The sequence below is a fragment of the Xenopus tropicalis genome, chromosome 7 (genome assembly GCF_000004195.4).
Source record: "Xenopus tropicalis strain Nigerian chromosome 7, UCB_Xtro_10.0, whole genome shotgun sequence".
NCBI classification, from domain to species: domain Eukaryota; kingdom Metazoa; phylum Chordata; class Amphibia; order Anura; family Pipidae; genus Xenopus; species Xenopus tropicalis.
Genome location: NC_030683.2, coordinates 26,375,343 through 26,399,708, shown reverse-complemented (window position 1 = coordinate 26,399,708; position 24,366 = coordinate 26,375,343). Strand labels below are relative to the sequence as shown.

Below are 24,366 nucleotides of genomic sequence, written 5' to 3'. Positions count from 1 at the left end.
ACCTTCTGTGACAGTTTGTCCTCTTCCCGTGCTGTGCATAAATACCAATAAATGCAGAATAAATAATGGGCTGTGCAGAAATACCAATGGAAGTGGCTTCACATCAGTAGTGCTTTGATATTTTATATACTGTGGTTGTTTTTTTTGGCAGGTTGGGTGTTATAGATAATACAAGAGTATGGTCTTGCTGTGTTATTTTACAAGAATTGAAATTGGAGTTTAAGCACTGGATAAGAACACTGAAGCCCCGGTCATCCTGTGTTCTGTACGCCGTGTCCTTTTCTACTGCTGAAATGAGGTCAAGTTTATTATCTTTGTTACATAGGCTCTATTTTTATACATTAAGAAGTCCTCAGTCAACAGAAGTCAGAAAGTATGCTGTACTAGAAATCCAAATGTTTATAATCAGGTTATCAACAATTTAAAGAGGTGGTCCACCTTTTCTCAGTTCTCGAAAAGTCACCCAAAAAATGGTAGAGTATGTTCCCGTGAGTATGATAATGGGGCACATTTACTTATCCACGAACGCTCCGAGCGTTCGTTTGATCGGTCCAATCATATTTTCTGCGACTTTTAAGTATCTTGCTCGACTTTTGTGACACTTGCGCTACTTTTTCGGTGCTTTTGCGACATTTTCGTATTTTTAGCGCGAAAAAATCGGTTTTCCTGCTGTTTACAATTGTGCGGTACGAAATTTTCGTGACTTTCGGATTGCCAATGCGATATTATCGTGACTAATACAATTTTTTGGTAAGCATTTTCGTGATATTTGCGATTTTCAGAAATTTTCGTTTCCAATCCGAATTTTTCCCATTCGGGATTCGAACTTGTGTTTTGATAAATCTGCCCCAATATGTGCCATGCAAAGACTGTGTACCTATGTGTCTGAATAAGCTGTTTAAAACTTACTGTAAAAGCTGTAGTTCACACAGAGGCATTGGAGAAAGTTTTCAGGTGGGAGGAGTGTTTCCTCTCTGCAGTATGAGTCACATGGGAGCTTCCCCCTCCCTCCCCGAACACTCATAGCAGGAGACAGCAGCAACACCAGTTCATATTACGTGCCTGTAGCATTAGCAGCCAATCAGAGGAGAGGCAGGAAGAAAAGAGATCAAGGAAGCCGACATGCGCTATAGCTTTAGAAGTTCCTACTGCCAGTACTCAGCGTCACACAGAGCTTCAACCCACTGACACAGGCTTGTGCCGAAAGGGGTCGGTGACCCCCTCCCCTGGTGCCTCCACTGACTCCTATCCTATACAGAAAACGCTATCTTTAGAGGTAATTTTCTCTAAAACAGTAAACATTTTCTTAAAGAGATACATTTCATATTTTATTAAAATGACCTAATTAGCTTAATTTATGTGAAGGTGAACCACCCCTTTAATACATTGCAAAAATGAAACAATCTAAAAAATGTTACATATAGAGAAAAAAATCCCTTTCACAGAACCTGCATAGAGTTACTCTGGCTGCTTCGGCTATTACAGACTTTTTTTGACCACTGGTAGAATTGTAATCTTTGAAATGCAAGTTGCGTATTACCACCAGTCTGTGGTGTTATAAGGCAACGGTGCAGGGCTATATGGGAGTTCTTTTTTGAACGCCTATTAGGTAGTGAATTTTTCCGTCAGGCATGGATTCGCAGCAAATTTCCGCATTTTGGCATTGGTGAATTGTTTTGCGAAACTTCCGTGAAAAATCACCCCGGAAAAATTTGTTGCACGTAAATTTTTTTGTCACGCCTCAAATTGGCCACGGTCGCATCAAAATGTGCGGGCGACAAAAAAAAAAGATGCGGGCAACCAAAAAAGACACAGGCGTAAAAAAAAATCGAGTGACAAATGCTTTTCACAAATTTTTTGCTGTTTCACAAATTTTATGGTGATTTGCTCATCACTACTATTGATAAAATTTGAGATTTTCAAGTTTCTCGAGAGTTTGTCAACCTATTAAAAATGATAAGTGGAATACAAATTAGATGCATTCAATTTTTTTTTTTTTAATCAAGTCTTTTATATTTCCATTTCTTAAAAATCATTTCTTTAATCTGTCCCGTTTCGCTTCAGCGAAAAATTTGCGAAATGACAGTAAAATTTGTGAAATGGCAAGAAATAAACGAAAAACGTTTGATGTGTGACTTTTTTGTCTCGCATGTCTTTTTTTTGTTGCACATGTCTCTTTTCCCACGACTATTTTTATGCGACCACGCCCATTTTGACGTGACCGTGCCCATTTTGGCGCAACTGCGCCTTTTTGTGGCGTGCACCGAATTTTCCTGCGGCGCATTTTTGTGGAAGTTTTGCATAACAATTCGCTAATGCAGAAATTCGCTGCGAATCCATACCTGGTGAAAAAATTCGCTCATCTCTACCCATTAGTCATTATTTAATATATAAAAATAACTATTTAGTTGTTTGAATGGATTTACAAACTCTCAAAGACAATAGAAAAACTTGAATTGGAAAACATGCTTACATTTTGCTTAGGACAATTTCTGCAGACTTCTACATGAACTTGCAAGCTTTTAAATGCCAAGTATTACATCTTTTTGCACTTAATAAATATCGAACATTTGAGTTTTGAAAACCATAATTCCATTTTGGGAGTTTTTGCACACAAAAAAATTGGATAATGGAAAAAAATTGAATGTGAACATTGATAAATCACCCCCTTAGGTGCAGATTTATCAGCATGGAGTTTGAGGTTTTATAGCGATTGAACCTTGTTTGTGCTAAAACTCTCAAACCCAAATAAGAGTTTCTGAAACTTGAATGTTCAGGATTTATTAAACAAGAAAATCTGCTGAGTACAAGTAAAAGTCAATGGGAGTTGTCCTAGGCAAAATGTATGCAGTTTCTCAAATTTTTTTGGAGACTTTGTAGACCCATTAAAAATGATGAGTAGTGGTAAGCGAATATGTCCGGTTTCAATTTGGCGGAAAATTAGTGAATCTTTCAAAAGATTTACGAAATGCTGTAAATGTTGCACGGCAAAAAAATGACGCCCGCAACAATTTTTTTGTTGCCCGTTTCACAAAAAAAAACTTCTGCCAGCATCAAAAATTTTGCCCATCATTAATGATGAGAAGAATACGAATTCAATGCATTCGAGTTTTTTTCACTTAGATCAAGTTTTTTTATATTCAAAATTTTAATAAATAATTAAAGATTTACGTTTGCTAAAATGTCTAAGTTTATTTGTATTGAAAAAAACGGTACCTATTCCCTATTGTCTCACTCTTATTTGACACTGAAGCTTTAAAGAGGTAAGGTAAAAACTAAGTAAGCTTTATCAGAAAGGTCTATGTTAAAACCATAAGCCATAAGCACTCACAGAAAAAGCTGCACTGAGTCCTCTATCAAAAGAAACACAGGATTTCTTGTCTCCTTTTTTGTAAACATGTTTATCGGTATCTGACTTCCTCTCTCAGAAAAATCCTTCATTCCTTGGGCCAGAGTCTGAGCATCTCTTTCCTCTCTCCCTTCTCCTACTCCCCCTCCCATAACAATTTATAAAACCCACTCCTCCCACCCTTACAGTAGAAATGTGTAATCTGCGCTATAACGCCTAAAGCTGCAGCAGGAAGTTACTTGAAATGGCAGCTGCTATCTTAAACAAACTGAGGGAGCCACTAGGGCTCTTTACTCAGGTATGGTAATGCTTTCTGCAGATTAAATATAGTGTTCTAGGCGGCACTAATGTGGCACTATTGGCAGTAAAATTCCAAAATGACTTTCCTTCTCCTTTAAATCAAAATAAAAATAAATTTTTTGAAAGTCAATTTAACAAAAATATATATTGTTTAAAGCCTCAAGGTAAAAAAAAAATTATATATTATTTTCCAAGACTTATCAAACAGGTGCAAAAACAGAGAAATAACTTCATTCCAATTCCCCATCGCTAGCTGCTGAAAAAAATGCTAAAAAGAGACTGGAAGTCATTAAGGCAAAGAATATGCATGTGTTATTGTGTTTGCAGTGGGAAAGTGTTTAATTGTGGAAATGACTGCACAGATAACAACAGCGATCGCATAGGAAATCAATATTATATAACCTTTCTATCTTTATGGCTTTACTCAGTCATTATTGCAGACATCTGAAGGAAACTCTGCAGATGTAAAATGTTTAATTCATCAAGCTGTTCTTCAGGCTGCCTATCTCCCTGTTATAACCATATAATCTTAGCACTGCGTCTGCCAAAATAAGACTATTATATCCAACTTAAAAAGGCATAAAAAAAAACCCTGCCTGTTTAACTGTGCAAGTAAATAGCTTTGGGCAGGCCGCGGCCATGAAGGATCATAACAAACTGACACTTGTACTGCAGGTTTTTAGCCGATTGATAATATTGACTGTTTACAATCAGATACAGGCTCTTTATTAACAGTATCCTGATATCATTAGCGTACATAGCATTCCTATCCCATGGTGCCTAATGACAGTGTTAGGGGAACATTTAAACATGTGCTGCAGCGTTTATTGATATTTCTCAATGTGAATTTAAAAAATACATATTTAATTTTTTTCTAGGAAATAGGACATGATCCAACATTAAATATGAATAAACGCATTTCATGTTAATGGTTCATTAAATGTTTCGCGTTTGCACAGATTGGCTTCAGATAAAGCAACGCATTTTTCTTTTTTAATACATCAATGGAGACGTATCAGTATCGTACAGTTATAGGTATTTCTATTCTAGGCAGTCATTTGCATTGGATATAATGTTCTTATCCCAGTCTGCAGTTTTATGTTGTGATACTAATTGTTCTAGTGTTGATAAGGGAAGTGAGATAATGATTGTAGTACAATGTTACCCTGCAGTAGCTTTTGCTCTTAAAACACATTTATGTAATTACATGCACAACTCAGTCTTGAGAGATAACATTTTTATACAGCAATGGCCACTCTGAGCTCACCATCGAAATGTATATATCAACAAAGGCAATGTTGTGCTCCGCCAATCAACTGTTTATGTTTAATTACCTAGTTCAGTTAGAACAGACAAAGCAAGCATATGGTTTGTGATCGCTTGTTAAACCAGCAGGGTTGGACTGGGCCACCGGGACACTGGGTAAACACCTTGTGGGCCCCAGCGGCTCAGACATGATCCATGTTGCCGCTTCTCCTGGGCGCCAATGCCCTTCCCTGACCTATTTTACTTACACGTGCTCAGGGGGGGATGTCAGCCTGGTAGCGGGGGCCCCTGCAGGGGGTTAGGGGTGCATGGCAGGGGCCCCTGTGGGGGTTGCGGGTGATGTGGCCGGCAGGGGCACCTTGGGGGTGTTGGACCCCTGGGGCGGCAGCCCCCGTAAACCCTGCACCCCCCAGTCCCTGCAAACCAGGCAGACATTGCCTATATGCCAAATTGTGAAATTTAGATGGTAAAATTAATCAAGTACAAGTATAGGATCTATTATCTACAATGCTTGGCACGTGGGGTTTTCTGGATAAGGGATCTTTCTGAAATATTGGATCTCCATACCTTAAGTTTGCTATATATTATTCAAATATGAATTAAACCCAATAGGATTGTTTTGCTACTAATATAGATTCATGCAGCTTAGTTGGGATCAAGTACAAGCTACTGTTTGATTATGACAGAGAAAAATTAAATCATTTTTAAAATTAGAATTCTCAGCATGAAATGGACTTTATAGGAGAAGGCCTTCTCGTTATTAGGATTTTTCAGGACAATGGGGTCCTGGATAAAGGATCCCATACCAGTACACTGAGACAATTACCATGCGTGGGATGATTTGACATACAGGATTTATTTTTTGAATATATATATCATATGTGATTCAGATCCATAATCACTTATAGATTAACCACATCAATCAATCAATGTATTCAAGTTAGAAAGTGTAATAATTTTAAGCAACTTTACAATATACATTAATTAAAAAATATACAATTGTAAATGTAATAATATGGCTTGGAACAGTTCCCTAAGCCTGGCCCCCTGTTCCTCTGCTGATCTGGCTGACTTCTTTGTGACTCAAATAAAATGTAACAGTAGCCGACTGTCCTCAGCCTGCCTTCAGCCTGCATCCTCCCAATCCCACAATTCCCTGCTCATGCGATGTCAATGAGACCAAAACATTGGCGTGTTTTTTTTAAAACATGAATAAAATAAAGTAAGAGTTTAAAAATTGGAATTGATTACATACAGCACATGTAAGTAGCACCCGGGTCCTTTTCATTTAGTTAACAGTGTGCAGAAAGTGGCTGCGCGAATCCCCACCCACCCTCCCCATTGGTTAATTTCCTCAACCAGGGAAAATTTGGCACGCTCTGAGTTAGGGCAAAGCAGGTAAGTACCTAGAGCAGACCCAACATAGGGAGGTTAAATGGGCTACCCATGTCAGCGTAGTAGTCACAGCTTTGGCGGGTCCCTTGCCAGTCTGCTGGGCATGTTGGTGTGGTTTGGACAATACTGGACCGTTGGGGCAACCCCTAAGGTGGGTACCCATGGTGATGTTGAATATGTTCAGTTAATTTTCCCAGGGCTTGGTCCCTTGTGGATTGTTTCTATTACAACGCTATGCATACTCACTGAGCTAGGGGCAAGCGGCTAGTGAGCGTTGCTGGCATTTGGAAGGGCAGACTGGCAGAGGGCTTTACCAAGGGGTTACCGATTGTTACCAATTGTTGTCAATTGTCTCAATTATTATTACAAATCGTTACAAGTTTGTACTATGTTTATTAATAACGTTTTTCTACTTTGCTATTGTAAACAATAAAGTATTTATACATGACTGTTGTACAAATAAAGCTGTGGCCATACCATCCAACAAAAATGACGTCACGCGTTGTTATTAAGAATGGTTGGTGGGAGGAGGGAACAGTGGGTCATGCCCCTAGTCATGGCAGAATGTCACTAAATGCATTGGGCTCAATGGTCAGTTTTCTCAAGAACTGTCTCACTTCAAATGCATTGAAGTCAAAAGGCATTTTTTTTTATTTTTATTTTTTGAGCAAAAAATACAATTTGCCCCCCTGCAAAACTCAACCAAAATTGTAGTGCAGATTTGCAAACATTTTCACCATTCGCAAATAAATACCAGCCATATTTTGGGGGACTAGTTCACATCCTATGCCTGTTGCACTTGCGCTGTTTCAATGTGACTATTCATGCATTATACTGTGTATTTAATTCCTGCAGTCATCGAATGACTAAACGATTATATATCTAAAATCTAGATGCTGGCAAATTTTGTGCCCGTTTAATGGAGAAGGAAAGGTAAAAATCATTGGGGGGGGGGGGTGGCAAATGTAAGGCACCCCCCAATTATTGTAATCGCTTACCTTTTACCCCGGGCTAGTACTCCTATTAGGAGAAAACTGCACCAGCCCGGGGTATAAGGTAAGTGATTACAATCACTGGGGGTGACTAACCCCGAACTGAATGCACATGTACCCGCCATTGTAATCCCAATTAGTCCTATATCAACCACCTATAGGTGGGGATATCGGGAGAAGATCCGCTCGCTTGGCGACTTTTTACTGTGTATTGCCACCTTAAGGGGGTTACATGCAGATTATATACATATATTGACATATACATGGGGCCCTGCTCAATAGTTTTTAATTCTTCCATTGAATACTGCAGTGTATTGATCTATTTCTTCACCCATCTATTATCTGCATAAATAAATCAATAAATTATCACCGGCTATCAGGACCTACATTTTTAGGAATTAGTAGACCATTGCTAATTCAGTGTTGCTGAATGTTTCCTGCTCTAAGAAGAGTATTGCTATAATTTCCCCCGATTCTTACTGTGGCCAGCCAGAACAATGAAGCCCCTCGTGATTCCTATTGAGTACATTGAACATGTGTTCAGCAACTTGGGAAGCTATTAAAAATTGAAGACTTTTTCTTTGTCTGGATATTGGTCAATATGGTGCTGGCATGAGCAAACTGCCACAGGCAATCTTGGAAGCAGCACGAATCACATAAAACAGCACTGTACCTTGTTTACAACATTCCTCAAGGAAACCACCTCCCCCCCCCCGTACACTCACAAGAAAAATTGCCCCGAGTTAACATAGCTACAGTGCACTTATTACAGTCCCACTGAGCACAAAAACTACTACAAGGAAACCCATCTTGTTTTAAAACAGAAGTTTTAATGCTGTTAAGGTACATATTAAATTCCGCCGTGGTATTTGTGAACTAATGCAAGACGTCTCTTCCCATTATTTACAGGGGAGTTGGGAACCCATTGAGATGGTATGTATGATTAGTGCCCAAGCCATATAAAGCTGCTATAGAGTAATAAAGTGCATGAGGTTGGCGGTCAACTGACTGCTCAAAAGCTGAGATGATGATACATTTTCTGAAGCTATTTTATAAGTTATGTTGCATTAGGCAGTTACTCAGCACTGTATTTAGATCCGGTGCCACCCTAGGCACCCCCAGTGTGCGGTTGTAACGTCATGTCCTGGTTGTGTGTGACATTACTTTTGGCTACTTGTGACATCACTTCTGTCACTGACACACTACAACACATGATGCCCCTCAGCCCCCCCAGTTCTGCCACCAGATTTACAAAGCTATTCTCCAGTGGGGGCTGGGGAGAGTTTTTATTTTTCTTTTACAAAAATGAATCTATTATGTAGACATGGGCCTCCGGGTGCCTATATTTAAATACAGCTCTGATAACATTATGGACTAATAAATGATAGATTAAAAAAATTATTGAGTTCCTAATAATGAAAAAAAAATCACAGGAGCTCCCCATCTTGGATTTTGTTAGGAGTGTCAGTGACACTACACATGCTCAGTGGGCTCTGGGCAGCTGCTGAGAAGCTAAGCTTAGGGGCTTAGTTGGTCCCTAAGTTCAGTAACTGACAGCAGCACAGAGCATGGGCAGTGAATCAGAAGAAAGGAAGAAGCTACTGGGGCATCTTTGGAGGCACAGATCTGCTAAAGGGCTAAAGGGCTGTGGTTGCCCTGGGCTAGTACAGAAGCCCAAAACATAATGTTTAGTGATGAGTGAATCTGGCCCATTTCACTTCACTGAAAAATTCACAAAAAAACCCCAGAAAAATTAGCGAAACGGTATAAAATTTGCGAAATGCTGGTGTTGCACAACTTTTTGGTGGCACGCAACTTTTTTTTACAAGACCGCGCCTATTTTAACACGAGGTCATCTATTTTGACGCACAGTGAATTTTTCTGTACCAAATTTTCGTGGAAGTTTGATGAAACGATTTACCAATGGTGAAATGCAAAAATTTGCTGCGAATCCATGCCTGGTGAAAAAATTTGCTGATCATCAATAATGTTAAAGGAAAACTATACCCCCAGAATGAATACTTAACCAACAGATAGTTTATATTATGTTAAGTGACCTATTAAAGAATCTCGCCAAACTGGAATATATATATCAGTAAATATTGCCCTTTACATTTTTCCCCTGATGTGATAATCTGCATGCTGCATCAGAGATCACCTGACAGGAAATAATGCAGCTCTAACTAACAGGAAGTAGTGTGGGAGCAAAAGACGGAACTCTACCCATTAATTGGCTGATGGGGCCTAGCAGTATGTGTGCCTTGGCTTGTTTGTGTGCACTGTGAATCCTATGATCCCAGGAGTTGGCCCTTCGTACTTAAAATGGCAATTTTCTATTTAGGATTACCCACAGGCCCGGATTTGTGGAAAGGCCACAAAGGCCTGGGCCTAGGGCGGCAAAAATTGGGGGGCGGCATGCCGCCCCGCCACATCAAAATGTGAAAGTTTTTCGCGCATACGGCGCAGTGGGGACCTCTCCCCCACTGATCCGTATGTGATTGAAAAGGCCCACGCATGCGCGAGCGCGAGTTCGCACATGCACGGGCGGAGGTTCGCCGTTTGCGCATGCGCAGGGGGGCGCGACAGAGAGAGGGCGGCCTCGGGGGGCCCAGCAAACAAATCTGGCCCTGATTACCCAATGGCACATACTACTAAAAAAGTATATTTTTATGAAAATTGTTTATTTAGATAATGCAGGGCTTTGCATTTGAGTTGCTGCGCTGCAGTCATAACTCTAAACGCTATTTTGCCACTGAATATATGATGAAGGATGTAGAGAGTTCATCAACTTTTGTACATGCTGTGCCCCCAGCCCTCACTAGTACGGGCACCCTCCTATCTGTCTCACAGTCCCACTTGATATACCACAGAGCAGAAAGCACACTGTGCATGGAGGAGCATTACATATGTGGTAAACATAAAAGAATTTTTTTTTTAATTAAAAAACACTATGATGAAAGGTTGATAAAGCTTGTTTATGGGCAATCTGTATACTGTATTTATGTTACAGTAGAAATACACAGATACATTGTAATTATGGGAGCTTGTTTAAATGACACAAGAGACTAAAGCCCTCGATACACACTGGCGTCCCTCTGCACTATCATCAGACTCCCTTTGCTTTAGGCGCCTGCAGTCTTGTTTATTGACTCTGCCTGATGAACTCTGAAATAACCCTTTCCATCGTGACAGTACAAAGAGCAGAAAGCAAATGCATTAGAAGCCCATGAAATATTTTCTTTTTACCGTTGCTGTTCATTTATTTTCCCTCATTAGCGGTGACCACTTTGTTCTTAAAATGCAAACCGAGGTTACAGAGAAACCAATTATATCTGGTAATTGGTCAGCAATCCACATATCCCAGTGTGATTACTGTGGGCTGGAAAGTTTCTCCTTTGGTGAAATGCTTCCTACTTGTTATTAGAGCTACGAACCCTTCCGAGCAAGAGAGGTTAGTAGCCCATTATGATCCTCGTGTTTAATGATTTTTAGGTTTAATTTTATTGGCCTTGTTGTTTTTGTGCTGAAATCATGGAAGAACTAACTGTAGCTAATACAGACACACATATATTGTATATTTGAGCATGAATGTGGTGGTTGTAATGCAGTAATTAGCTGGTTTTAAGTGCATTGATACATTAAGGGGCACATTTACTAACCCACGAACGGGCCGAATGCGGCTGATTGCGTTTTTTTCGTAATGATCGGTAATTTTCGTATTTTTTGCGATTTTTTCGGCGTCTTTACGATTTTTGCGTAAAAACGCGAGTTTTTCGTAGCCATTACGAAAGTTGAGCAAAGTCGCGATTTTTGCTTTTAAGTTTTAACGCTACGAAAAAGGCGCGACTTTGCGCGCAAGTGTTAACGCTACGAAAAAATCGCGACTTTGCGCAACTTTCGTAATGGCTACGAAAAACTCGCGTTTTTACACAAAAATCGTAAAGACGCCGAAAAAATCACAAAAAATACGAAAAAGTTGCAAAATGTTCGTTTCCAATCGTAATTTTTCCAATTCGGATTCAAAATCGTGTCTTAGTAAATCAGCCCCTAAGAGTAGGAACTCACGGAGCGAGTTACTTGCCAGCGATAGATCTCTGCTAGTAACTGCTCCAAAAAGCCTTTCCACCGTTAAAAATAGAAGTCGCTGAAAACCTTTTGCATTGTTTCCAAAGTCTCATAAAATTGCCTGAAGGTGATGTCAAGGGTTTTCCACCAGGGACTTATATTGTTGCCACTGGAAAGCTGGCGAAGTAGTAGAAAAGGATTGCTTAATGGTGGTCCCTGAGAATCCCAGGCCTGGGCATTTTTCTGATAACAAGTGCATTGGCTCAGGGTATCAGGTAACTAAATACAATCATGGGGGGTGCCAAACTTGGCCAAGGAAAGATTTGTTTAGTTCTATATAAAACATGCTTAACAATGCCAATAGCAGGAACTAAAAACATGGAGCCTGATATACATAGATTAGGTAGGGTTCTCTTTGTTGGATCATTTTGCGCTGGCTCTGTGGAGCTGGGGGCAGGTTATTGAGCAATATTGCTTTAAGAATTCAACTCTAATGTTAATGAACAGCTGAACCACTCCCAGCATGCTTCAACCTTAAGATTATGTTAAAGTATTCAGGGATTTGTAGTTCAGCAAGAACTGAGTAAAAGTGTGGTTAAGCAGTACAGTATTGCAGGGCTTTGACCCCCTTTGATTTCAGATAGCATCTGAGGGTGTCTAAATGTCTACTTACAGAAACAAAGCCATGCAGCATTGGACTGGGGGTCTGGGGCCCACCAGGGCTGCCACCTCAGGGGCCCCCACACCCCTAAGGGTGTCCCCACCTTGTACTTTTCTCTTGTGAGATTGGTGGGAGGTCAGGGTGCTCCCATAGTTTCAGGTCTGGTTTTTCCTGGTGTCTCGCTGGTCCAGTCTGACCCTGCAGCCATGCATGTGTCATTATTACTTTACTTTATGGTCATCTCAAAGAGAGAGGCTCATTTTACTAGCTGACATAGAGGGGGGTATAGAGGAGGGTTCTAGAGCACTGTAACTCTAGAACCTACTAAGTATGGATGCTTGGCTTTCATTCAGATAACAGCTGTCCCTGTCTCCAAAAATTGCCTGTTCAAATCACACCCTTTCCCCTTTCTTAACTATCTCCATGGGCAAGTACTTCTCATAGATCCAATCCAAACAAGAACATGGGCAGATATACAGAACTCCATAATATCAAGTATAAGTAACAGTAACAGGATGAATTTGCATTGGCGGGATGATGTTGTAGTCAGAAACTGGCTCTACTTTATAAAACACAGCAAAAACTAGGCAACAAAATAGCCCCGCTCTGTGAGAAATATATGCAACTCATTGCTTCTAAGCTCAGCACCACAGGTACCAGCCATGCAGATGTCGAGTACTTCACAGCTAAGGATTTTATTTCGGATGCAATAACAATATAACTGCAGCTTACATGGAGCTAAAATAAAATTTTGTTTTGGTACCTTGCTTTTATCATAGAGGCCGTGGTTATCCAGCATCATCTTTCTCTCGTGGGTAGTGTATCTCCGCAAATCCCGCTCAAACTGCTGTTTCAATAGAACAAAATATCATTAGAAGATGCTTCATTCAGCATAAACCATCCTATTCAAATTTACACACAATAAAAACATAAGCAAAAACCTCCACAGATAGAATTTCCCATAATTACTCTGGATGCTTTGGGAGTTTCGGTCTCATATATTAACAGACAGTGTTCCCTCTAAGCTAAGGCTAGCAGATCAGGTAAAAAGTCAGGGACATTTCCAGAAAATCAATCTATCGGGGCTGGTTTGATGCAATTTAACTTGCTGTGCCATCAGCGCAACTTCCATTTATTAGAAGCTTCTCTGACTTTTCATCTGATCAGGTAACTGTATTCCTAGCTATGTTTAGGCAGATCCTGCATGCAAGAACTAAATACAGGTATGGGACCCCTTATCCGGAAACCCCTTATCCAGAAAGTTCCAAATTACGGAAAGGCCATCTCCCATAGACTCCATTATAAGCAAATAATTCTAATTTTTAAAAATGATTTGCTTTTTCTCTGTAATAATAAAACAGTACCTGTACTTGATCCCAACTAAGATATAATTACCCCTTATTGGGGGCAGAACAGCCCTATTGGGTTTATTTAATGGTTAAATGATTCCCCTTTCTCTGTAATAATAAAACAGTACCTGTACTTGATCCCAACTAAGATATAATTACCCCTTATTGGGGGCAGAACAGCCCTATTGGGTTTATTTAATGGTTAAATGATTCCCTTTTCTCTGTAATAATAAAACAGTACCTGTACTTGATCCCAACTAAGATATAATTACCCCTTATTGGGGCAGAACAGCCCTATTGGGTTTATTTAATGGTTAAATGATTCCCTTTTCTCTGTAATAATAAAACAGTACCTGTACTTGATCCCAACTAAGATATAATTACCCCTTATTGGGGCAGAACAGCCCTATTGGGTTTATTTAATGGTTAAATGATTCCCTTTTCTCTGTAATAATAAAACAGTACCTGTACTTGATCCCAACTAAGATATAATTACCCCTTATTGCAGCCAAAACAATTCTATTGGGATTATTCAATATTTTAATGATTTTTAGTAGACTTAAGTTATGGAGATCCAAATTATGGATCTTATCCAGAAAACCCCAGGTCCTGAGCATCCTGGATAACAGGTCCCATACCTGTATATAGCTTTATTCAACATTAATAAATAAAGGAAAACTATACCCCCAGAACGAATACTTAACCAACAGATATTTTATATTATGTTAGGTGACTTAATAAAGAATCTCGCCAAACTGGAATATATATATCAGTAAATATTGCCCTTTTACATCTTTTTCTAGAGCCGCCATTTAGTGATGGGCTGTGTGCTCCCTCAGAGATCAGCTGATAGGAAATAATGCAGCTCTAACTGTAACAGGAAGTTTTGTGCGCAGGGGGCAAAAAAAATTTTTACTGTGTGACAAAAATTTCGCCCCGTGTAAAAAAAAATGTTGCTTGCATTAAAAAATTGTTTAGTGATTAATTTTTTTGATACATGTCATTTTCACCTTTTCTTTAATTTTTTGCCATTTCGCAAATCTTTTCAAAGATTTGTGCATTTTTTGGCATATCGAAATGGGACAGATCTGCTCATCACTAGTTTTATGCAATATATTTTTATAGAGACCTACATTGTTTGTGGGTTTAGTTTTCCTTTAAGGCTCATTTGCAAACACAACAAAAATGGACACTAAGGTGCCGATTTATTAATATTTTTTTAAATTTTCCCAAATCGAACGTTTTAGTGTTAAAAACTAATTTTTGTACAAACCATGAAATACACAATACAAAACTTTGCCATGTAAAAGCTGGCGAGGTCATATAGAAGCCAATGGGAGCTGTCCTTATTTATTATCGTATGTAATCACAAAAAATTCTTACAAAAATTAGGATTTGGGGGTTTTTGTATTCTATTTCATATATGTTTAACAATTTTTTCATTTGTGCTTTTTGTAATTGTATTTTTTTTAATAAATGAGGAGATATTCATGCTTCTTTAAAAAGTTAGTAAAGGCGTGGTAGAAAAAAACACGAAAATTGCCCTGTTATTGTTACTCATGTGTGCCTGCAATTTTCCCAAAGTCAGTTGCACCTAAAACCACTTTCATTAAAGAATAATCCCCAGAATAGCCCCCAGAATAACATACCTTGCTCCCAGCACTTAGTTTCATGCAGATTCTGTATAACAAGCAGATCAAATTGAGCTCTCTCAGCTACTTCCTAGTCTATTGTGAAGCCCCACCTCCTTTTCTTTGCAGAGCTCTCTTTCTCTCTCTAACTGTGAAGAAGGTTGAAAAGATGTGCCTACTGTGCATGCCTGATTGATTTCCATTGGAGCAGAGACAGCGAGCATGTGCAGTAGACACCTCTTTGACCATCTGCAGAGAGAGAAAGAGAGCTCAACAAAGAAAAGGGGGTGGAGCTTCAGAGAGCTGAAGTTGAGCTCCTTGTAACACAGAATGTACATGAGACTGAATGGAAGGAGAAATGTATGTTATTCTGGGCACTATTTAGATCATTTTATAGAAAAAAACGTTTAGTTATTCTTTAAAGTTAAATGCCCCCCTTGCACTTGGCACCATTAATTCCTTCCTGCCTTCTGTTCCAAATTGTGCACTGTTTCTTCTATTGACAAAGGAGAACCTTGGAGCTACCACCAGCTCGTCCAGCTCAGTTGTGTCAAGAGCATTGCCCTTTTGTGACCCCAATGACGCTGGAATTCTGTGAAAAAATGCCGCATTGTGGGAAAAAAATGGGGACAGGGGAAAAAAAGCTATTTTTTCTGCTTTTCTTTATTTTTCTTTCTCCTAACTGGACAGCAGATTCATTATGCAGACAAATTTATATTGTTATTTGTATTGCTTATCATTCAGTTCAGGCCTTTCCCTATTTATATTTCAGTCTGTCATTCAGAACAAACAAACCAATGAAAAAATAAAAAATAACAAAATCAAATACCTGCTGATTGGTTGCTACGGGTTACTGCTCTTGGGCAAACATGGTGCCTTTTATTACATAACTCCCTTATTTTGCTATCAATATGGATTCATGCAGCTTAGTTACCACTGCTTACAGGTACGGCATCGGCTATCTGAAAATCCATTATCCAAAAAGTGCCAAATTACAGGAAGGTTATATCCCAAAGCCTCCATCTTAATCAGATAATTCACATTTGTAAACATGATTTCCTTTTTCTCTGTAATAATAAAACAGAGCCTTATACATTATCCCAACTAAGATATCATTTATCCTTATTTAGAGACAATACAATCCTATTGGGTTTATTTAATGTTTAAATGGGGCATGGTGATCCAAAGTATGGAAAGATCCCTTATCTGAAAAAAAACCCCAGCCCCAAGCATTCTGCATAACAGGTTTCATACTTGTACCGGCTCCTGTAATTGTCAGGATCAGCGGAATTCGAACCCCACTTGGGGTGTTCCTGACGGCATGCATTTGCCTCTATAGCCACTGGAGGCATTATGGGTTGTCTGTTTCTTCTCTTGTCTCCTACTTTCTGTCTGCTCCCTTTCCTCCGCCCACCTCATTAACCTCATGTGTTTCCCATCTTCTAATCTTCACCCTTTATAAGCCTTTCCCTGACCATTGCCCCTTGCTTGGTCATTAATTGTCTCTCGTGACCCTGCCTTCGTGTTCCCTGTTCCTGTTCCTGTTCTTGTTCTCGCTGGTTCCAAGCGCCAGTTCCGTGTCCTGATCCTGCCTTCTGCCTTGTTCCTGAGCCCTTCCTAGTTCTACCTTGATTTCCCGGTTTTGACCTTGGCCTGTCCTTGACTTCGTTTGACTGCCGCTTGCCCTGACCTTTTGCCTGTTTGGATTCTGCCTCTGCCTGCCGTGTTATATATGCAGTGTGTAATTCCATTGTATGCACTGTTACGTCACTAGTATTAAAGTTCTTTGTTATCATCATGGCCTCTGACGCCAGTTTTGTGACTTATGGTTACACTCCGGGTTACCCAGTCTTCAGGCTCCCACCTTCCTGGTACTCCATGGCGTCTCCTCAGGGAGGTTGTGACAGTTATATTATTACAAAGAAAAAGGAAATCAGTCAAAAATAAAGAACTGCTTATTTAAACAAGAGAATGTGGGTAATGGTATCGGCATATCTTGGAGATCTCTGGATAACAGGCGCCATGCCAGTAACAGGAACAATCAAGACTTAAGAGTATCAGCTATTTTCAATGACCCTAACAACCAGATTTTATTGAATTTCTGGTCGGTGAAAGGCAAATAACTTGGCAAATAAACCTGAAAATAATAGCAGTTAAAAAAAAAGTTAGTTTGTTTTTAACCTTCTGTTCAGTGTTTTCTTTTTCAGGTAACAATTTTATTTTTCTCTTGAAAAGCAATTTATTTGTAATGTGCTTCCCTTATTATTATGTTCCGTGTCCTGTGATTTAATCGCAGGAAAGATGGAAATGGAATATCAGAAAGCTAATTGCTGTTTACTCACCAAATCCTTTCTTTGGATGGTTTGCATTTTCTTTCTGTCCATTCTAATGTGCAAATTGTACAAAGCAATGTTTTAAAAAGAGGGGAATGGAGCTATTGAATAGGCACTGATTTAATGACAGCGCAGATATGCTGAGCTCTATAAAATGCAATTAAATGAAAGCATAAAGTAGCTATGTGATCTCAGAGAGCCAGGGATAAGGGATTGCTAAAGGCAGGACGAGGGACGGGTATAGCCAAGATAAGACTACTCAGTATCTCACTGTAGGGTGTATTGCACAGACGCAGATCAGGGCCCCACTTCATTTTTGAGCAGACAAAGCAACCCACAGCCCCCCCCCCCACCCCCCTACCCACGTATACCTTATGATTCTCCATTGCAGCCACAATTGGGTGTAGGTGTAGGGGAAGCTCCAATAGTTTCTGGTGGGAACTATTCCCGGTGTCCCACCAACCCAGTTCATACCTGTTTAAAATTCCATTTAATTTCATTCTACCATAATTTGGCACAGTTTATTGAAAGTGACTGATTCAGGGACCCAATACTTCCTTTCTTTTTTGAATAATGACACACAGGGATGATCATCACTTCAATCCATGTAAACAGCAAATATGCTGCCTATGGTAGACATTCAGGAGTGGATCACACAAGAGTCCTAGCTTGTTTCAGACTGATCTTTACTTGGCATTGTCTAAAATTTGCCTTTAGCCTTCAATCTGTTCTGACTACTGTAGATTCAAATAATTACAAACTATTGCTCAAAGGAAAGCTGAACTCTTACACGTGCTTTTAACCATAGTACATTTGTGAACTATTCCTTGTCCCATGCTTCAGAAGTGCACTACATAATGCAGCACCCATCACCAAAATCCACCTCCTTCTAGTGCATTAGGAGTGCACTGTATAGTCTAGCGCCCAATTTGACACGTGACAAAAAAAAAAATTCAGTGCAGAAATTCGCTGCACATCCATGAAAAAATGGATGTCATCTCTCCCTAGGTGCAGAGGAAAAGAAGCAGTGCACCAAAGGATCACAGAAGGTAACTGGGGCTTAAATGAGCAATTGTAAGGGACTCATGGCCCAACAAAGAATTTGGCTGCAAATTCTGTACCTTGTTGCACTATTCCATAAAACACAATAGACCAACAGCAGTAAAGAAGACCCATGCCTCCAAAAATACCCGTAGTACTTTATTATATTTCACTTTCATCAGAAAACAATTAACCTACGTAGGTTTGTGGAAGAAAACCCATGTGTGCATCAGGAGAACATACAGACATAGATGAAGAACATCACTGATTTATATAATTCATATGTCTCCATGTTGATCCTATTATATATGTATTTCCAGTTTACCTCTACCCTTGCCCTACAAGGGATCCAAAGGATCTACAAATTGTTGAATAGACTGGCCCCAGGGGAAACAAAGTTCCTAAACTTAAAGAGGTAGTTCACTTTAATTAAAAAACTAAATTAACTTTAGTATATTATAGAATGTCCTATTCCTGGCAACTTTGTAATTGGTTTTCATGATCATCATTGCTATAGTAAACAAAACCCTAGCAACCAGATAGCTGCTCAAATTCCAAACTGGAGAGCTGCTGAACAAAAAGCAAAATAACTGAAAAACCAAAAAAAAAATGAAAACCAACTGCAAATTGTCTCAGAATATCATTAATATGTCATACCAAAAAGTGAACAACCCCTTAATGTAGTAGGAGGCTCAAAATGTGTCCCTGCCTATTATCCACTAGCTACCACTCAGATGTTTGCTTTTATAAATCTAATTTCTGTAGACTTGTAAAAGCAAACACCTGATTGTTATTGGTTACTGTACCCATTTGGTGCCACTGTATTATTCTCTAGAGTTTATTTAATTGATTATCTAATTAATAGAAGCATTTGGGAAACAGTTGTTCTGTAGGTGCTAACTAGAATATAAAGTCTGTCAAAAATAAAACAAAGAAATGAAATGACGAGGCCTAAGCATAAAAATCGTTTTTATGAGAAGGAACAGGAGGAAAACCATAATTAATCTTTCCATGTCTGACTCCAGTGCCAAAAGGGTAAGCCTATTATTTTTCTATCATAAGCTCAGTAGCGCTGCCAGAAAAGGAAAATAACTTCCATTCTGTCCACTATTTAGTTACAGCTCAACCGCTTCTGTTCGCAAAGTGAAATTTTGCCTCTTTGCACATCTCTAATTACTGAGTATGTTCCGCAGATAAAAGGCCTTGAGCAATTCTACATCTGTTTGGGGGAGTGTGCAGCTACAGCCTTTCACATGTGCAGCTTTTTAATTTTTTAGAGCAGAGATGATAATAACACCATATAAGACAGAACTCCAGAAGCACATTGCATTTTACTCCTACAAGATATTACGGTTTAATCATGCATGTCTGATACCATGGGGATTAATCTTAATTACTCAATGCTCTGTGCAGATGAACTTCAGCAATGCACAATCTATTGCACCCCCAAACCTACAGGTGAGGAGATTCATTTAAACAATGAAAAATGGGGCCACATGTTCGTATCCAGTAGTTGATCATTTGCATGAGTTATATCTTCTTGTTTCTTGCTACTGTTAGATTGAAGTAGCCAAAAGAGAATCACTGACTAGCTCACCAGAATACAGAATATTTCCCAACTACCAAGGCTCCATTGGACAACCAAACAGTAGTTCATAGCAAAACAGAAACAGGTATAGAGGCAAGTTTGCACAGAGTCGGACTGACCTGCCAGAGTATCAGTAGATCTCCCAGTGGGCGCAGATTCATGGGGCCCCAGCCCTTTTAGTCACTGCAACTTTAATAAAGAGTTGTTCACCTATTAATTTAATTTAATTAGTGTGTTGTAGAGAGTGCTTTTCCAAGACAATTGGTAATTGGTCATCATGGTGTTTGAGTAACACTAACAACAAAATTATAGTGTCACAATCTCCCTGTGGAGGCACTGTGGAGTACCAGGAAGTTGGGAGCCTAAAGGTGGCCATACACGGGCCGACTATAGCTGCCGATATCGATTCGGCAGCTAATCGGCCCGTGTATGGGGAGAGCAGAGCGGCCTGGCCAACCGATATCTGGCCTGAAATTGGCCAGATCTCGATCGGCCAGGTTAGAAAATCTGGTCGGATCGGGGACCGCATCGGCTCGTTGATGCGGTCCCCGATCCGACTGCCCCATTGCCGCCCACATAATCCCCAGGGCCAAACGATCGGATTATTATTTTTTTTACCTAAATGCTCCCCGATATCGCCCACCCGTAGGTGGGGATATCGGGGGAAGATCCGCTCGCTTGGCGACATTGCCAAGCGAGCGGATCTGCTCGTGTATGGCCACCTTTAAGACTGGGTAATCAATGAAAGAGAACTTTAATTAACACAGTGATTAGTGACAGTGTGCATAACTGAAATACAGACTTGAATAGTAGAAATCAGCAGGCAGAGACACAATCCAGAAACGGGCCGCAAGTTGAGGCTGGCAGCAATAAACTAAGTCGTGGACAGATCAAGGGTCAGTACTGGGGAATCCAAAGAACAGGACAAGGAGGGACCAGGAACAATGAACAAGACTGGGGTCATGGAACAGAACCTCAGAAGGCAGGGACCAGGAACAGAACCTCGGAAGGCAGGGACCAGGAACAGAACCTCAGAAGGCAGGGACCAGGAACAGAATCTCAGAAGGCAGGGACCAGGAACAGAACCTCGGAAGGCAGGGACCAGGAACAGAACCTCGGAAGGCAGGGACCAGGAACAGAACCTCGGAAGGCAGGGACCAGGAACAGAACCTCAGAAGGCAGGGACCAGGAACAGAACCTCAGAAGGCAGGGACCAGGAACAGAACCTCGGAAGGCAGAGACCAGGAACAGAACCTCAGAAGGCAGGGACCAGGAACAGAACCTCAGAAGGCAGGGACCAGGAACAGAACCTCAGAAGGCAGGGACCAGGAACAGAACCTCAGAAGGCAGGGACCAGGAACAGAACCTCAGAAGGCAGGGACCAGGAACAGAACCTCAGAAGGCAGGGACCAGGAACAGAACCTCGGAAGGCAGGGACCAGGAACAGAACCTCGGAAGGCAGGGACCAGGAACAGATCCTCGGAAGGCAGGGACCAGGAACAGAACCTCAGAAGGCAGGGACCAGGAACAGAACCTCAGAAGGCAGGGACCAGGAACAGAACCTCGGAAGGCAGAGACCAGGAACAGAACCTCAGAAGGCAGGGACCAGGAACAGAACCTCAGAAGGCAGGGACCAGGAACAGAACCTCAGAAGGCAGGGACCAGGAACAGAACCTCAGAAGGCAGGGACCAGGAACAGAACCTCAGAAGGCAGGGACCAGGAACAGAACCTCAGAAGGCAGGGACCAGGAACAGAACCTCAGAAGGCAGGGACCAGGAACAGAACCTCAGAAGGCAGGGACCAGGAACAGAACCTCAGAAGGCAGGGACCAGGAACAGAATCTCAGAAGGCAGGGACCAGGAACAGAACCTCAGAAGGCAGGGACCAGGAACAGAACCTCAGAAGGCAGGGACCAGGAACAAAACCTCAGAAGGCAGGAACAAGAACCAGGACAGGATACAGAGGCAAGATCACAGAAATTAACTCAATGACCAAGCAAGGTGCAATGGCTTATGAAGAGTCACGATTACCAGATAGAAAACACATGAAGATTATGAGGTGGGTGGAGCAAAAGGGAGGAGACAGCATAAGTACAAGGAGAATGACAGGTACATCAAGAATTTAAACCAATGCAACACTAAGGACTAGTAAAGAGTGAATCTGTCCCGTTTCGTTTCGCTGATTAGTTCAGTAACGCCTACTTCTGGGAGGTGGTAAGTTTCACAGTAATTATCACCACATTTTATGCTTTTAACGCTTCAAATATGTCTGTGAGGTATGCGTTAGTATTATTTATATTCGATAATTACCTCAATGCGATAGAAAGAACGCTTTGCGATAATCAGGATTTTATTCTTTCCCTTTAAGAAATAAATATTTTTAAAAAATGTTAATCACCTTATTTTTTATTCCCTATACTGGAAGAATTGTCTGTATAGTGGGGGCCTGATTAGTAAACACATACTGTATGTACTTGAATATATTTCCTAGACATAGAGGACTATCCATACTAATAAATGCTATGCGTTTGTATAGGTAGCCTTCACAGTCTTCAAAAAACAAAGCCATGTCTTATGCTAGTGTTGCCGGTCTGCAGAGTCAATGAGCGCCTATGATTATTCATTTGTTTTATTTATTTATTAAAAAAAAGGCCCAGTGGGCTTTCTGCAAAATAAAAGAAATTAGGAAATAAGAACTAGGGATCCACCACATCCAGGATTCAGTTCAGTATTCAGCCAAGATTCAGCCTTTTTCAGCAGGAATCAGTTCGGCCAGGACTGTGGATTTAACCGAATCCTAAATATCATGTGACTTTTTGTCATGTAAACACGTAATTTCAAATTTTTTTGCCACAAGCACCCCTTACAAAACCCAATTATCATATGCTCATTAGGAATTTGATTCAGTTTAGTATTCGGCCGAATCCCTTATGAAGGATTCGGGGGTTTGGCTGAATCCGAAAAAGTGGATTTGGTACATCCCTAATAAGAACTATTGTGTGTATTCTTGTAAAGCATCATAAAATATACCAACAGGTGAACAGTAAAGAAAAAATATAGATACTATACCAAATAAACTGATTTTGTAGTTTTGTGGTAAGAAGTGTTGCGTTGTTCTGTAAAAGTTATAATCAGTGTTGTATTTGGACAGGAAGTGTATTCAGGTGGAAACACCCCCTTCTTGTCTTGTACAAAGCAGCCATTATGTTACACTTTCTCTGAGATTCTGCCTAGCTTTATTATTGGCTAGTTATGCCACAGTTCATGACCCATTGTTTGTATCTCTCCAAAATTTCCAGCCCTTGCAGTAGTAAAGGGAACTGTAGGTCAAAATTACAACATGGTAGTGATTTTAAAACATTTGAGTTTTGTGCACTAAAACTCACAAAATTCGAATCATGGTTAAAACAATTGAATGTCTGATACCGTATATACTCGAGTATAAGCCGATCCGAATATAAGCCGAGGTACCTAATTTTACCTAAGAAAACTGGAAAAACTTATTGACTCAAGTATAAGCCTAGGGTGGGAAATGCAGCAGCTACTGCTAAGTTTTAATAATCAAAATAAATACCAATAAAATTACATTAATTGAGGCACCAGTGGGGCATATGTATAAGAAAAACAGTAAAGTAGCTCTGTAAGCGGAGAAGAGGGTCAACAAAAACAATATGAGTACTACCCCACGCTCATTGCACATTGGCAAACTGGCAGCAGACTCGGTCCCGGAGGAGATGTAAGGGGAAATAAGTATTGCTAGTGGGAGCCTAGGCCAGGGCACTGGAGGGTCTGGTTGCTGGTGGCCTAATTTGCACACAAAGGAGAGAGGGTGCTAGTCTAGAGGGACCCATGGCACCTGACTCGAGTATAAGCCGAGTGTGACTTTTTCAGCACATTTTGGGTGCTGAAAAACTAGGCTTATACTCGAGTATATACAGTATTTATTAAATGCAAAAAACCCCCCAAAAAACTCAAATGTAAAACTTCGCATTAGTGATAGGTGAATTTTTTTGCCAGGAATGAATTTGTGGTAAATTTCTGCATTTAGCCGCTGACGGATTTTCCAGAAAAACGGGCGACAAAAACGGTCGTGGGAAAATCCACTGGCCAGTTCGCACATCTTGTGAACAATTCGTGAATTTTCTGGCAAAGCAAAACAGGACAGATATTTGGCAGCTAAAAGCTTGTGAGTTTATGTAGAAGCGAATGGGAGTTGCCCTAAGCAAAGGCAGCCATATTTTTAATTCAAGATTTTTGAGATTTTATAGTTTGTAAACTCACAAATTCGAGTTACAGCGTTTTATTCTAACGAGTTTTACACAATAAATAAGCAAGCATTTTCATTTTATTCGAATTAGAAAACACAAACTCTAAAATTGATGAATAAGCTCATTAA

The 24,366-nt window shown here is 40.3% G+C and overlaps 1 protein-coding gene across 1 annotated transcript in view; it reads right to left on the bottom strand.

Moving 5' to 3' along the window:
* dntt (DNA nucleotidylexotransferase) overlaps positions 1 to 24,366 on the bottom strand; it is a 200,448-nt gene that overhangs the window by 27,502 nt on the left and 148,580 nt on the right. The window contains exon 10 of the mRNA XM_031906788.1: positions 12,792 to 12,875. Within this exon, the coding sequence (XP_031762648.1) occupies positions 12,792 to 12,875 (84 nt within the window). The remainder of the gene's footprint in view (positions 1 to 12,791; positions 12,876 to 24,366) is intronic.